This window comes from Delphinapterus leucas, chromosome 19, assembly GCF_059928025.1.
Source record: "Delphinapterus leucas isolate spDelLeu-1000000601 "Yukka" chromosome 19, BTC_Dleu_Yukka2, whole genome shotgun sequence".
Taxonomy (NCBI): domain Eukaryota; kingdom Metazoa; phylum Chordata; class Mammalia; order Artiodactyla; family Monodontidae; genus Delphinapterus; species Delphinapterus leucas.
The window spans coordinates 63,232,890-63,247,237 of record NC_143147.1 but is presented as its reverse complement, the minus strand read 5'-3'; the positions used below and the strand labels follow the sequence as shown (position 1 = coordinate 63,247,237).

General features: G+C 61.6%; 2 protein-coding genes across 7 annotated transcripts in view; one reads left to right on the top strand and one right to left on the bottom strand.

Annotated features, from left to right (window-relative positions):
• The window catches only part of RECQL5 (RecQ like helicase 5), a 38,997-nt gene that overhangs the window by 1,642 nt on the left and 23,007 nt on the right, over nucleotides 1–14,348 (bottom strand). For 4 of the 5 annotated variants that reach the window (XM_022589594.3, XM_022589598.3, XM_022589596.3 and 1 more), the window contains 9 exons: nucleotides 2,881–3,099; nucleotides 2,530–2,629; nucleotides 2,359–2,395; nucleotides 2,180–2,238; nucleotides 2,019–2,092; nucleotides 1,565–1,658; nucleotides 1,173–1,307; nucleotides 302–843; nucleotides 50–143 (listed from right to left, as the gene is read on the bottom strand). In XM_022589594.3, coding sequence (XP_022445302.2) covers nucleotides 50–143; nucleotides 302–843; nucleotides 1,173–1,307; nucleotides 1,565–1,658; nucleotides 2,019–2,092; nucleotides 2,180–2,238; nucleotides 2,359–2,395; nucleotides 2,530–2,629; nucleotides 2,881–3,099 — 1,354 coding nt within the window. The remainder of the gene's footprint in view (nucleotides 1–49; nucleotides 144–301; nucleotides 844–1,172; nucleotides 1,308–1,564; nucleotides 1,659–2,018; nucleotides 2,093–2,179; nucleotides 2,239–2,358; nucleotides 2,396–2,529; nucleotides 2,630–2,880; nucleotides 3,100–14,348) is intronic. The other variant, XM_022589597.3, reaches the window with a different exon arrangement.
• On the top strand, nucleotides 5,216–12,379 carry SMIM5 (small integral membrane protein 5). 2 transcript variants are annotated; one of them, XM_022589605.3, is made up of 4 exons: nucleotides 5,216–5,525; nucleotides 9,230–10,070; nucleotides 11,097–11,331; nucleotides 11,777–12,379. In XM_022589605.3, the coding sequence occupies exons 2-4, from the start codon at nucleotides 9,855–9,857 to the stop codon at nucleotides 11,884–11,886; spliced, it is 561 nt and encodes a 186-aa protein (XP_022445313.1). In that variant the 5' UTR covers nucleotides 5,216–5,525; nucleotides 9,230–9,854; the 3' UTR covers nucleotides 11,887–12,379. The 2 variants fall into 2 exon arrangements, with proteins under 2 accessions (XP_022445313.1, XP_022445312.1); XM_022589604.3 differs by lacking the exon at nucleotides 5,216–5,525 and having other exon boundaries at nucleotides 8,738–10,070.

The following is a 14,348-nucleotide window of genomic DNA, read 5'->3' as shown; positions in this document are numbered from 1 at the left end:
CAGAGCAGACACCAGCCTGGTAGACAGGTATCTTCCTCCCTCTCAGTACCTGCTGGGGTCTGGGCCGCTTGCCTCTCTGTGCCTCCTTTGTGGGGGTTGGCTGGCCTTCTGGGGGCCTCTGGTCTCTAAGCAGCAGGCAGGCACTGGCCGGAAGGGAGAGCAGGCGTCAGAGCTCCAGATGCCAGCCGCGCCCTCAGCCCAGGTGGCCCAGTGAAGCCCATCATGGGAACAGGCCCCGAGTTTCAGAGGCCCAGTTAGCAGAGGGGATTCTAGAGGATTCCAGGACTGCCCATGACCTCACCTTGGCCCCTCCTCGGAGCACTCCTCGGTCTGGGGGTGGGCAGCCAAATGTCCCATGGCTCCATCCTCCTCCCCTGTGCACTTCTCTGGGGCCGTCAGGGGTCCCCGCGCCCCGTCACGGGAAGGGCTGGCACCTTCTGCCCCTGGGGCTGAAGTGAGCGGAGGAGAGCTCTCGGTCCTTTGGTAGAAGAAGCGGGCGATGTTCTGGGAGTCCTTGAGGGCTGCTGCGGCCAGGAGTTGCTGCTTCTTGCCAACCCGGGCCTTGGCAGTAGGACTGCCCGGAGAAGGGCCTTTTGCCTTCTTCTCGGGGGAGGGCGCCCCACAATGAGCACCGCTCCCGGGGGCCTCTGCTCTGGGCCTAGGGAGGGGCTCAGCGCGGTCCTCATCCTGGCGGCCACGGGGCTGGCCGGGCGGCTCCTGCTCGCCTCCTTGCACCGGCCGGGGGTCTTGCTCCTTGAGCCGCGTCTTCTCCATCAGCTGAGGGGCCGTCTGGAACGTGCAGGAGCCCTTCGGGAAACCAGCTCCCACCCGCTTGGGTTTGAGCTGTGAGGAGGAGAGAGGCTTCTGACCCCAGGTGCCTCCAGGGCACTCTCTAGAGGGCCCAGGGATGGCCGCATGGGTGGGGCTCCTGGGAGTGGGGGCGGGAAAAGCTGGGCGGGACAAGGCTTGGGGGTTGGGCTGGCGAGGCAGGCGCTGTGGGGGGCTGCAGAGGCGTAGCTGGCAGAGTACGGAAGCGCGAAGGCCTGCCCTGGGGCGCCATAGGGCCAGGGCTGTGATGCCAGGAGAGCAAGGACTATGCCCTCGCTGAGGGCAAGGGGCCGTGGCGCCTTTCCTGGACCCAGGTTTGGGGGGGACACCAGGACGCCACTCACCGAGTACACCTGGGAGGCCGGCCGGATGTCATACTCGGTGGGCTCTGGGGGCTCGGCCTGGGCGCTGCAGCTCCTGGCACCACCTCCCACATCGTAGAGCTGCCCATCCTTGGAGGCTTTGTGGATCTCAGCCACCTGGGGCAGGGACAGGTGGGAACGCCATGGTCGGCACCCCTAGCTCCCAACAGCCCCCAGCCCAGGCTTCTCACGAGTGGGTTCCGCAGCACCTGGGCACTAGACAAGTTCTAGTCCACACGGGGTTGGCTAGAAATACTTCCAGCCGGGAAAGGAGGGAAGTCGGGCTCCCCCGGGAATAAGCGCGCCCTGTGTGGCAGGCTGCCTCTCCCACCCAGAGCCCGGAGCACGCCCCACCCACCCCACCCAGTGCCCACCTTCTTCAGCACGCTGGCCTTGTACAGGTTGGCCACCTTGGCATTTCGGAATGTCTCGTGTTCCAGCTCCACTGCCTTGGCCTGGAGGTCAGATCTGAGGGTAGGAACGAGGTTAAGGTGTCAGGTAGACCTGAGGCCCCCTCCCTGTTAGATCCCCCCTGGGGACCCTGGAGATGGCTTCAGGAACGGCCTGGCAGGAACGGCCTTGGGCACAGGGATTCCGACCTGGACTGTCTGGGCCCCCTGTGGTTTACTGTCCCTCAGCAGCTCCTGGCAGCCCCTCGCTTGTGGCCAAGCCTGCCCCTGGTGAGGCTGTGGAGACTCACACCCCCTGGGAATAAGATGAGTCCCAATTTGGGGAGGGGTGCCCAAATAAGCCAGGGGGGCTGGGGTTCCTGCGGCCTCCAAAGGAACAGGAGCCCGGGGACCGCTCCTTGGCCCTGACGACACTCACCCATCAGTGGAACCTGCGGCCTGGCGGTTGTTGCTCAGAGCCTCCTCCAGGAGCCCCAGGCAGTGCTCACGGGCCTGCACAGGGGAGGGAAGTTGGTCAAACAGTCTCAGGTTGGGGGGGGATCCTGGGGGGGCAGGTGTGACGAGCTGCCCACCTCTTACCTTCACAGTGAGTCTGGGGATCTTCCTACTAGAAGCCTCTTTCAGGGGACAGTCTGCATCTGGGGGGAGCAGAGGCAAGTCCTTCCACTCTACTTTCTGCTCTCTGGCATCCCCAACCCCTCAGTGAGGCATCCTCCACCATACCCCGAGACCAGCCCAGGGGGCATCTCTGTACTGACCTGGAGGTACGAATTCTTCTATCTTGGGGTCTTTGCCCTGGAAGATGACATGAGGGCCCGTAAGGCATCCTGCCCCGCAGCAAGACAGCTCCCAGTCCAGCCCCAGGGAAGGGGCTGAGAGGGTGTGAGCAGGGGGCCACCTGGAGCCCACTGAGCCCCCATCCCCTTCACCTTGCGCAGGCGCATCTGCTTCTGGTAGAAGAGATTCCATTCCCGCTTGTGGGCCTCGTCTCTGCCCTCATCCCCACTGCCTTCAGAACCTTCGTTGTACCTAGGAGACAGGCTGGGCATGAGCAGTCCTGGGTCTGGGCTCTGCCCTCCTGTCACGTGTCTGCTGGGACAGTGATGTCTCTGAGGCCCTGGCAGCTCATGGGCAACATCGAAGTCCTGGCCCCAGTGTGGCCCTCAGGGCCGGGGGGTGGACTACGGCACTGTGTCGCCTCTGGTCTGGCCTTAGCATCAGGGAGAGAATGCCAGACTATTTCCAGTGGGTTGGGGGCCCCTGGCCTCATGGCCCCTCACCTGCTAAAGCCCCCATAACCCCTGCGGCCTCCCTCATACAGCTCAGGGTCAAAGCCGTTCCCCTGGGAGGGCCCAATGGAGGTCTTGCTCCAGCTGCAGCTTTGCTCCAAAGCGTCCAGCTGCTTCCGCACAGCTGCAGGGTTCTGGCAGTGGTCACAGCCTTTGGTGCAGGCGGGGGGCGCATCCCCGAAGTACTTAGCAATGGCAGCGTGGCGGCACCTGGAGCAGGCAGCATAACACAGGCAAGGGGTGAGGGACCCACGTCGGCCAGCGTTCGTTCACCCGATCCCGAAACTCTGGTTGAGCACAGCTACATGTCTGGCACTGTGGTAGGCATCTCATGCGAGTCTCACAAGGCATCGCTGGGGTGCCCATTTTACAGATGAGGGCAGTGAGCTGAGAGCTTTCTCAAAGTCATGGAACACACGTATCCAGAGGAGCCAGGCCACGGACCCCATTCTGTCCTGCTTCCCTATCGAGTGCTCCTCCGGGCCCCAGCCCACTCTCCATCCTTCGGCAATGGGGCACCCTGGAGGAAGCACGGACTCTGGGTGCAGACGCTGACTCTGCTGCTGAGGCTGTGTCCTTGGGGACAGCATCTGACCTCCTGAAGCCTACGCACTCCTGCCTACAAGCCGGTGCAAGAGAAGCACTGGCCCCTTGGGCTGCATAAGGGCCAGGATGACGCTCTGAAGTGAGCTGCACAGTGCCCAGGACACGGCTCTTATTATCACTCTTCACTTTTTTCTGACGGGGAGGGAGGGAGAGAACAGCAGGAAGTGGCCCTACCCCACCTCAGCACTCTGCTCTACTTCTGTCTCCTGGTGACCTCTTCCTTGTTGTCCCCAACAAGCCTGTGTGTACCCAGCCCAGTGTACACAGCCCAGGACCGGGGGGACTGCCTGAGAGCAGGAACTGGGCAGCTCAGGGCCGGCACCGTAGAGCCGGCACTGGTGAGGGCAGCGAGGAGAGGCAGCCGTGGCCGGAGTCTTCCTCGTCGTACCTTCCAGGCTGGAAGAATGAACCCCCCCAGGCTGGGGGCACAGTCGGTCACCGGGGCAGATGCAGAGGCCCGGGGGGCCACAGTTCTATCAGGGCTGTTACAAACAGCCATTCCTGCAGCAGGAATGTGGCACGGGGTGGGGGAACCCGAGGGGAGATGCCAGAGCAGAGGTAGGGCTGTCTAGTCACCACATCCCAAAGACAAGAAGAGTGGGTGTCACTGCTCTAACCAGAACACCTATCAACGTGAGCACTGCCTGGGGCTGCAAGAAACACTCTGAGGAGCCAGGACCCCGAGGGCCAGCCTCCAGGAATGACAACAGGTTGCGACACAGCCCCCAGGAAGCGCGGGCTGGCTGCCTTGTTTAGCTGAGAGAACGGCTGGAGCCGGCAAGGAGGGCATGGAGGCCACCAGAGGGCGCTATTCCCGTCACACCCAAAACCGATGTGTAACTCATTCCATGGCTCAAGCCTGTGCGACCGCACAGTGGCTGCCTGTCCGGCCTCTGGGAGGCTCTGGCATCCAAGTGGTGCGGCCACAAGGCTGGCTTCCTTCCCCCCGCGCCTCCCCCAAGCCCCAACTCACTGGCGTTTTGTGCTCACACTCAAAGGGCTCCATTGACAGCTCGCAGATGCGGGCTGGGGTCGGCTCCTGTCCTGCTCCGGGCACAGCCTGGTCTGCTGGGGTGGCACGACCAGCCAAATGTCAAAGCAGCCAGCCCCTGGGCTCTGGAGCCCGGCCCGGACAGCCGGGCCCGGAGTGTGGAGACAGCCCCAGCCGACACTCTTTGGCAAGAACGAGATCAGCAGTGTCCTCTCTCCTCCTCCCGGGGCCGCCCCCAGGAACAGGCTAAGGCCAGGCCACTCCCAAGTCACTCGGGACTCCCAAGTTCTTCCCCAAGATGCCTCCCCAGAGGGCTGACTGCTTGGGTGGTCCAGCAGCTCCCTCACTATTTACTTTCCTTCCCAGGAGAAAACAGGAACCTGCCAGGGAGTCGCCTGAGGGACAGGTTGGGGGTTGAGGGACATGGGCCCAAAGGTGCTCCTGAGGGCGGGGCGGGAGGCAAAGAACTGGGAGGGGTTCAGGCCCCCTCCCTCGCTCCCTCCCTCCTGACTCCACCACTCAGGTGGAACCTCCCAGGGGTCATCTTTGCCAGGGAACATGAGAGCCGACCTCCTCTTTCATCAGCTCACAGCCCAGGCCCAGCCCACACCCGCCAGGAGGGAGGAGAGAAGAGGAGGAGGAACAGAGGAGGGCCGTGCAGACCTTCGGGGCAGGGAGCAGGCAGGAACCTGCAGCTGCAGGACCAGTTCCCAGCAGGGATTCCCTCGCCTGCGGGGGCAGCGGTGGCACTGGCTCCCTACTTCGGCAGCCGCCCCATGTAATGTGACACTTGAATCTCCAGGACGACCAACAACAAAAAAGCTAAGGCCGAGACAGCAGCTGGCTGTCAGCAGCCAGGAGCTCCGCTGCGCTGAGCAGAGGCACCCGGGGAGCAGCCGCGGGTCAGGAAAGAGGCGTCCGCAAAGGAAGGAAGAGGTGTGAGCCCCGCTGGAGAGGAGGCCGGAGGAGAGGCACGCGGAGGCTGCTGGGCTCCCCAGCGCCTGCGGCTGCCCCCCAACCCCAGCACCTGAGCTCCCAGGTGAGTGGCTCCGCTCACAGATGAGGCGGGGACGAAGGGAAGGGAGCCGCCAGGGTCCCCTGTCTCAAGGGTGGAGGGCCACAATCTACCACAAGCACGGAGAGGAGGGTCCTGGGTGACACGCTTGGTTGTAGTCTCTGGAGAGCCTCCCTTTTGAACTCAAGCTCCCCCTTCTCTTGCTGGGACCCAGCATGGGGCACAGGCCGAGGCTGCAGCCCTCTGCTGGCTTGCTGAGCAGGCAGAGGGGCCTGGAGTGCCTGCTTACTCGGCAAGTTAGTTTAAGCTTTTCCTATGCAGGGGGCTTAAACGAGGGATTTGGCTGGCCTGGCCTAGGGGAGAACCATCGCCTGCCCACTGAGCCTCCCTTTTTCCGGGGATCAAGTCCCTGCTTTCTCCCAGGCAAGGAGGCTCAGGGCAGGGTCTGCCCGGCCACCTCGCACCTCCCAGGATGCGAACCTGTGGCAGCTCCGCCCCTTGTGTCCTGGACAAAGGCAGCAGCCGCTACCTCTTACGGGGGGGGGGGGGGGGGGTCTTGGAGTTCTCAGCTCGGAGCCAGGCCCGGGTGCTCCTCCCTGGGCCCATAGAGATCCCCAGGATCCCCCAAATCTCCCCGAATGCCAGGCCAGAAGCATGAGGGCCCTAAACCCAGGGTGGGGGGGAAGTGAGGCTTGGGGAGGGACTGCCCCGCCCCGTACTTGGCCCTCCGCCGCCATCAGAATGCTGATAGTTCTCGGCGCACTGAGATCAGCTCCCGTGGGCAGGGCCCCGAGAGTCTCGAGTCGAGGCTGGCTGCTTACCCCTCCTGCCTCCCTGTCCTCACACCAGCGTTACAGTCCCCTTCCCCAGCCCCCCAGATGTTCTCCCCAAAGCGAACAAGCTAGTATCTACTTAGAAAAACAACCACCCAGGTTAAAGTGGAAACCAGGGATCAGTCGACGTGTTCTTGGCTCGGCAGAGGCTGTGGGATTTGGTCTGGGTTGGTGGCTGGGGAGACTAAAAGCCCGGCAGCGATGAGCAGTGATGGCACAGAGGGGACAGACGCCGGGTAAGGGAGGGACGCAGTGATGAGCCCATGGCTACCCCTGCCGACTCTTATCTGTAAGACGGCCCAGGCAGGCAGGGATCAGAGTCCCTAGATACAGAGGACACAGGTGGATGGGGACCCCCAAACACAATCCCTGAGCGGGGACAGAAGGGTGATGCCCAGCTTCTGGGGCTGCAGGAGGAATCAGCGGCAGCAGGAAGTGCCTCCTCCTGTCCTGGAGAAGCTAAGGGGCTGCTGAGGGTTCAAGTGTCATTGGACCCCACTGGAAGGCGAGGCCAAGGCAGAAAGCGCAGCGCACAGTGGGCATCTCTGCCTTGCTGGTTAGGCCACCGGACCCCGCAAGACTCCCCCAACCTTCAGTTATGCCTCATTCTAGTTCTTTCTCGAACAAGACGTTGCCCAGGGGGCAGGGGTGGCTGAAACCCACCTTGACAAAATAACAGGGCAAGGCAAGAAGCCCTTGGGCCCTGAGCCATCAACACACCCTTATCAGACAGCACACATCCGCTGCCTGGGCTCTCCCCACGCAGCTGCATCTGGAGTTGGAGTGTCAGTTCTGCAAAGAGGAAACAGGGACGCTTCAGTACCAAGTGGCAGTTGTTGGGCCGGCAAGCGGCCTGCCTGCTCTGTTGCAAGGTTCTCTGTGCCAGGAGATGCCACACAAAGGCATGTTTTCTAGTCCCTCCAGCTCTGCCAGCCTTCCCTTCAGCCCGGCTCACCTTCCCCCTCCACTGGCTGCCACTCCAGCCGGGGAGCACCCTCCGAAGGTGCCGAGAAGGGCCGTGCAGGCAGCCAGGCCAGGGGAAGCCACCAGTTGCTCTGGCTGCTTCTAACCGAGGTGCTACCGAGCATGGGGTTGGGGGAGATCCTCATTCACAGGCAGAAAGTACAGTTTGGGAAGGAGTGTGGTGGAACCGAGATAGAAAGACTGGAAAAATATAGAGATTTACCAGTAGCCCCACTGGGCTTCCCTGCCTTCCGCTCTCCAAACCTGGGAAGGTTAAGAAAACAAGAGGCAGCCAGCTTTAGGATGCCCACCCTCCCTGGGCCACAGCTGGGAACACTCAGGGCTCCCTACAACGCAACAGCTGGGGCACAGGCCTCACGGTCACCTGACGATGGCTGGTTATATCGGGCACCAGGCGTCAGGCACCCCTTGGCCTCGCTTTAAATAGCGTGCTGGAAAGCCCGCCTGGGACCTGCTGGAATGTGCCTCCGCCCTCTTAGGAGAACAGGCCCCTCCCAGCCCCCCACAGTCCCACTCCTTAGGAGCACTAAGGCTCCTCTGCTCAAGGCCAAGCTGGAAATGATAAAATAGCAACTGAAAAGCAAAGGGGGCTTCAGCCTTTGGGGCAGAACAGCCGTGTCCAGCAGCCCCACTCCTGCAGACAGGATGCAGTGAGCAGCCCTGGGGCCAATCCAAGTCCCTAGAGGCCTTGGCTGTCCACGTCCGTGGCCCGCTGGAGTGGACCGACACTCTTCCCAGAGCGGGGCCCGGGTCCCCTGGGCGTGAGTCTGCAGCTTTCAGACTTCCTAACCCTGGAGGACGGCTGACTTTAGAGGCGAAGCTCCGGATCAACAGGCCCCGCCTTTCCGGCACAGCAGTTCAGCCCGGCCCCACCTTCCCCCTCCCTGCTCTGGAGATCACGCCCCAACTGACCAGGGTCTCCACGCAACCTCTCACTCACAAGCGGAGGCGCGACCCTCTGCAATCCCTCCTGGGTCTTTGGGCGTGGGGGGCACAGGTGAAAAAGCCCCCCGCCGACCCGCTCGCCTCCGCCTTCTCTCTGTCTCTGATGGCTACATTAGGCAGTGCAGGCCCTGGGCCAATCAGGCTGAAAAAGCCAGGCCAAGTAGCCGAAGAGGGGAGGGGAAAGCAGCCCAGCTCCTGAGCCCCGGGCAAGCTCCCCCTCGGCTTCGGTCAGCCCACCGGTCCCTCGGTCCCTCCTCCAGGAATGGGACCAGCGGGTGGGCTCCCATCCTCCTGGAAACCCGGGGAGCGAGATGCCCGGAGGCCCCAGAACAAGGGAGGGGACCACCTTCCTGTGCACACCTGCTCCACTGGTCAGTGGGAGGAGGTCTGTTCGGTGTGACCTGAGGAGAGGGGTCTTATGCTCGGGAAGGAGTTCACGAGCCTGAGACAGAAAGACTCGCAAGATCTGCCTTTGGTGACAAGTCACAGGAGGTTCTCAAAGAGCAAGTGTGGCCTGGTGAGTGATGAAAGATGTTTTCCAGACTCCCGTGTGGGGTGGGGCTGATCACGCAGAGCCCTGGTCCCTGTGCTGAGCCCATCGCATGGGCCAGGCCCTCTGTGGGCTGCTCCTGGGCCGACTTATCTTGCCCGTCGAAGAGGAGGCTGCCTGAGACAGGCGCCCATGGAGGGATGGCGGAGGCAGCGCTGCCAGGCCCCACTCCTGCAGTGTGACCGTGAAGTCCCTTCCTCTCTCCGGTCTCAGTGTCCCCATATGCAAAAGAAAGGAGGCAGGAGTGGATGACCCATGGCATTCTAGAATTCTATGCCTCCTAGTACATTGGAAAACTGGGATCCTGATCTCCTTTGTAGCAACGTGCAGACCCTGGGGTGGGGCATGGGAGAAGCTGGGAGGCTCTAATTTCAGGAGCCTCCCCCTTTGACAGGAGACCATCTAATCCTCCACAGAGCCATCACCTGCCTGCTACCCCCCATCATCACTTAAAACATAGCCCCCCCATCTCCAGCCGGCCCCCCACCACTCTCCTTCACCTCACACACCACAAACATCCCAGGCATGAAGGACACAGACAAAACTCCCCAAAGGTGTTGGAGGAAGGTCACTGACAGTGAATGTGTGGGGGTGTGACCACCCCCCAAGGCCGCCTGGCCTCTGCTGCGCTGGCCGGACCCCGCCCAGAGGGGAATCACATGGGCTGGGTACTCCCGGAGCCCGGCCCTGTGCTCAACCCTCCCGACAGCCTCGAGAGACGGGCACCTCATCTTCATGGAAAACGAGAAAAGGAACAGACTCAGAGAGACGGAGCCACTCCCGTGTCACAAAAGCAGGAAGAAGGCTGGCAGTATTCAAACCCAGGATGATTTGAATGCTATTCTATGGGGGCGGCCCCCTGACCCGACGAGGGCAGTTATCCTGTGGGGAAGGAGATGCAGGAGGAATCCGCGCTGGCCGTCCAGGCCCTGGAGGACCGTGAGGCAGAAGAGGGCGGAATTGGCCTGAGTGACCACAGGTGGGACTGACGAGGTCACCAGGCGATCCCATCTTCTAACGATCAGAGCTGCCCAAGAAGGAATGGGCCGGGCTGGGCCGCAGGGGGGCTCCCCACTCGAGCAAAGGCCGCATGCCAGAGGGAGGGCAGGGAGCCAAGTGCGGCGCAGAGGACTCGAGCGGATGACCTTCAAGGCGGCTCTAAGGACGCTACGCTGTGATGGCGGCGCCAGGAGTGACCGGCCTCACAGACCGCAGCCACCTGGGGGCGAATGTGCCTGGCTGAGGGACGAGGCGGAGGTAATGAGAGCTTACAGTCTGGCTCAGGCCCCTGGCCGCCTGCAGCCCTGCCCTGGCTAAGAGCTGCCTCGGGGAACAGGCTGATTCTGGGTTGGCACAGGCTGTCCCTGATCCCTCTCTGAAGAGGCGCTGGCTCCCTCGTGCCCACCGGGGAGACGGAAGGGGAAAGAAGGTCTGTGGCATAATGTGTTCTGACTCACTGACCCGGCCTGGACCTTCACCTTCGGCCCCTTGGGCACGACAGACAGGAGGAGGCTCTCGGTCCTGGGGCCTGTAGGCTCAGTTGCCCCTCACCTGGGGCCAGGGGCAGGGGGTGTTGGGGGGAGGGGGGAGCGGAGGGGACTCTCTTGGTCAGCCAGAGAGGCAGGTCCAAGCCAGCAAGAGAGGGAGGCTAAACGCCCCCTGGGACACCTGGTCCCATCCTGAGAGAGGACCCCTTGGGGAAAACTAGAAGGACACGGTGTCGCCTCCACCTTCTCACAGGAAGACACGGTATGAGTAAAGAAATGAGGCTGGTGGGAGAGGTGGGGGGCCCCAGGGGGGCTCAGACCACTGCCCCCAGTCAGCTCTCAACTACGGCCGACCCCGGCCAGAAGCCCCCATAAGCCTGCTCTCGGAAGAAGCCAACCTTTCTGTCCCCACATATGATGAAAAGCAAGGGTGCCAGGCTGGCATCCTGGAGCCCCATGTCCCCACCAGGGAGGCACTCAGGGGCCGCCAGGGGAGCCATGCCCATCCGAGGCACCCTGGCAACACCTAGGAGTGGCGTCTAAGACAAAGGAGCATGCAGTCTCCTTCACGGTCAGCAACCGTGGCTGACCTCGGCCGGCTGGCAGACCCCTCCTGCGGCAGGGCCTCAGGCTCACTGTCATCCCCAGCTTCCCTCGCCCGAGCAGTGCCAGCTAGGTGGGGGCTGAGAGCCACAGCGGAGCGGTAAGCAAGGGGCCCTGCCGGCTCCCTGCCTCCCTCGTGAGCTGTGAGCCACCAGGGCTGTGAGGGGTGAGACCTGACAAACTCGTTCTGCAGGCTGGGGTAGGTGAGAGGGCAGATTCTCTGGAGGCAGCTCCGTGGGGACTCCAGGTCCTCTCCCTGCTCTGCAGCTCAGGAGGAACCCCGGCAGGGACCCGGCACAACATGGCAGCCTCCAACCTTGCGCTGGAGATGCGCTCCATAGGCGAGAGGCTGCTGTACAAGCTGCAGACACTGCCCCAGGCCGAGCCCGTGGAGATCGTGGCCTTCTCGGTCCTTGTCATTTTCACAGGTAAGCTGCGGCTCCCAGAGTCTCCTCAGCGCCCATGGCTCTTCCTGGCATCCAGGAGAGACGAGACCATGGTACCAGCCACGGGGCTGGCAGAGGTGGCTGGGTGGTCCCCCAGACAGAGGAGAAGCAGATGTCCCCTGGGGGAAGCCAGGGGATCCCCCCTAATCCTGACATGCTGCTCTAGGAAACAGGTGTGCTGGGCACCAGGGCCCAGAGGTGCCTCCGGCACCCCAACCCACAGATGGAGGGAGCAAAGCTCCGGGGGCTGGCATGGGGACTAGTCACACCTCTTCCCAGACTCTCGGGTATTTCTGACCACTAAACCAGGGCTTTGGTGAAGGTCCTCCAGGCCCCCAGAGGGGCCTCTTTGGAAGTATGGCGGGCGTTCTTTTCCTCCTCGCCTCTGAGTTTCCGGCGCTCTCTGCTCTCTCCCCCAACCCCCCAGCCACTGTGCTGCTGCTGCTGCTGATGGCCGTCGGCTACTGTTGCTGCCAGTGCTGCCGCCCTAAGCGGGGAGGCAGGAGGGCCCTGGTGGGACCCACGACCCCACCGTGAGGGCCAGGGCGGCGGCCGAGGAGGAGCCGGAGAGGAGACCGCCAAAGCCATGACCCAGGGCGTCAGCCTGGCCCTGCAGCCCTCAACCCTCAAGACAAAGATCCACGGGCCCAGCCCTGGCCTAGCCCAGGAACCCAGACACTGACTGAGAGCTGGAGCCTCGTCAAGGAAATAAGGGCTGTGCCGGCCACAAAACTCTCACCTGACAGTGAACACAGGGTGCCGAGGAGGACTCGACTGTTTCTAAGACAGAAAACCACCGGGGGTTCTGTGCCTACCTGCGCTTTCTAACAAAACACAGAAGTGGGGTCCCCACACCTGGAGAACAGCCCGCACGTGTGGGGAGCTGGCTCAAGGCTCCCACGCCAAAGAGGAGCAGGCCAATCGGAGAGGGGCTTTGCGCAGCAGCTCCTGAGTCCCAAGCTCCCCCCAGAGCACGGACACGTCTGTGTTCCATTCCAGTATTTGCCTGTTTCTTTCCCAGTAAAAGCTTTCTGGTTATGTGTTTCTGTGGTGCCAGACTCCCTGGGCTGGGTTACGTGCATCAGGTGGGCAGCGTGCCAGAATCCCAGGGACATGGCCAGTGACCGTCCCTGCCAGGCCTCTGCTCTCCCTGTGCTCTCGGAAGCTGGAAAAACATGCAGGCAGGAATGCCACGCGAGAGGGAAGGCTGCAGAACCAGGGGAGGGCTGCGGCGCCGTTCCTGCCGAGCACCAGCTGCTAACAAGCTCCGCCCTCCCCAGACGCCTGCTCGGCAGTGGCGGAGGCTGCGTCTGCCCCAGGCAGGTGCCGGGCTCAGGAATGCCACGCCACAGTCACCACTGCTATTAACCACAGCCAGCACACCCCGTCCTACCAGGCTCAGGCCACTGGGTCTTCCCAAACTTCTGCAATAAGAGAGGTGAGGCCCCTACTATTGTCCATAACCTGCATCCTGACGGCTCCGTCCTTTCCCCAACGTGTGCCGGACTGTCTGCATTCAAATCCTCACGCTCCCACCCCCGCCAGCTACAAAACCGGAGGTCAGTGACTCAACCTCTTCAAGCCATATTTCCTCCCCTGTGAAATGGGGCTAATCCTGGTCCCCACCTCCTGGGCTAAGCCTGTGAGGATAAACTGAGATGACCTTGGCACAGTGCTGGGCATATCCTAAGACCTCCACTGATATGAAGCATCATTATCTGTCCCTCTAAATAGGGCGCCAAGCCAGAGCAATGTGGCCTCATTTCAAAAACTGGGCCTGCTGACATGCAACACTGCCTGGCCTCTTTCCCTTCAGTTTACTTTCTCTCCCACAGAACTTTCCAGGTAGAGCTACAAAGCCAGGAACGAGGGCAGGGGAGGCAGAGGCCCACGCGGTACCCGCCCCGACACACACATACAACCCTGGTCCGCCGGGGCCATAAAGAAGTCTGCGTTTTTTATACGCCTCTGTCATCTTGGCCTATGCAGCCCATGCTCTGCCTGCCTTGAGGCAGAGCTCCATCTACTCAGAAAACAGGGAGTGGAGAGGGGATGCCAGCCCTGCCACTCCCCTGCGGCCCCACCATCTCCAGCTGACAGGCAGGCAGGAGAAGCTCTCTCTCTGGTTGGTTTCACTTCCTGGTGCCCAGGGACTTCTCTGACGGGTTTGGTTTGGGTTGAAGACCCAGAGAAGAGTGCTTCCATAGAAAATAAAAGAAATTCAAGAATCTGTCTGTACTCTCTACCACACCCACCACACCACAAAAGAATGGGACTCGGAAAAATAATGATAACCATAATAATACTTGCAACAATGGTGAGGATAAAGATGTAACTAAAATTCACTGAGGACTCGTCCCCGCTCAGGCAGTGTCTTAAGCATTTTGATGCAGATAAATTCATTTAGTCATGATGACCACCTCAATGCCAAATGTACCATTATTATCACCATTTTAAAGATGAGGAAATAGGTAACTTCCCTAAATTTGACCAGCTGAAAAGTGGCAGAGCCAGCCTCTGGGCACCCCCCACCTGGCTCCAGAGCCCCTGCTCACCACACCCGGGGCCCCAGGCCTCCAGCTGTAGTACTGATAAGGCTCTCACTCCATTACCCACCACCTACAATACCAACCCTAGATCCCAAACAGCCGCACCCCAAACTCTTCTCAAAGTAACCTCCCTATAAGCGGGTGTGCCCTAAGAGTTAAGAGCTGGGGTGGGGCCCAGCTATGTCTCCCACCCAGAAGAAAAACAGAGGGAGGGTGGGAGGATGTGAAGCCCCGCCCTTGCCAGTCCCAGCACCAACAGCTGGAGGGTCCCAAGGAAGCCCTCAGTTCAGGAGAAGCTCCAACGGTGCAGCAGCCTGATCCTCGTGTGACTTTTCCCTACGTGAGTTACATCAGCATCAAGAACATCCTTCCTCAGTGTGGCTGAGGCTGAACATCTTTTCTAGAAAAGATTCAGGCTCCCTGGTCCAGCTGCCAAGAAGTCGGCAGACC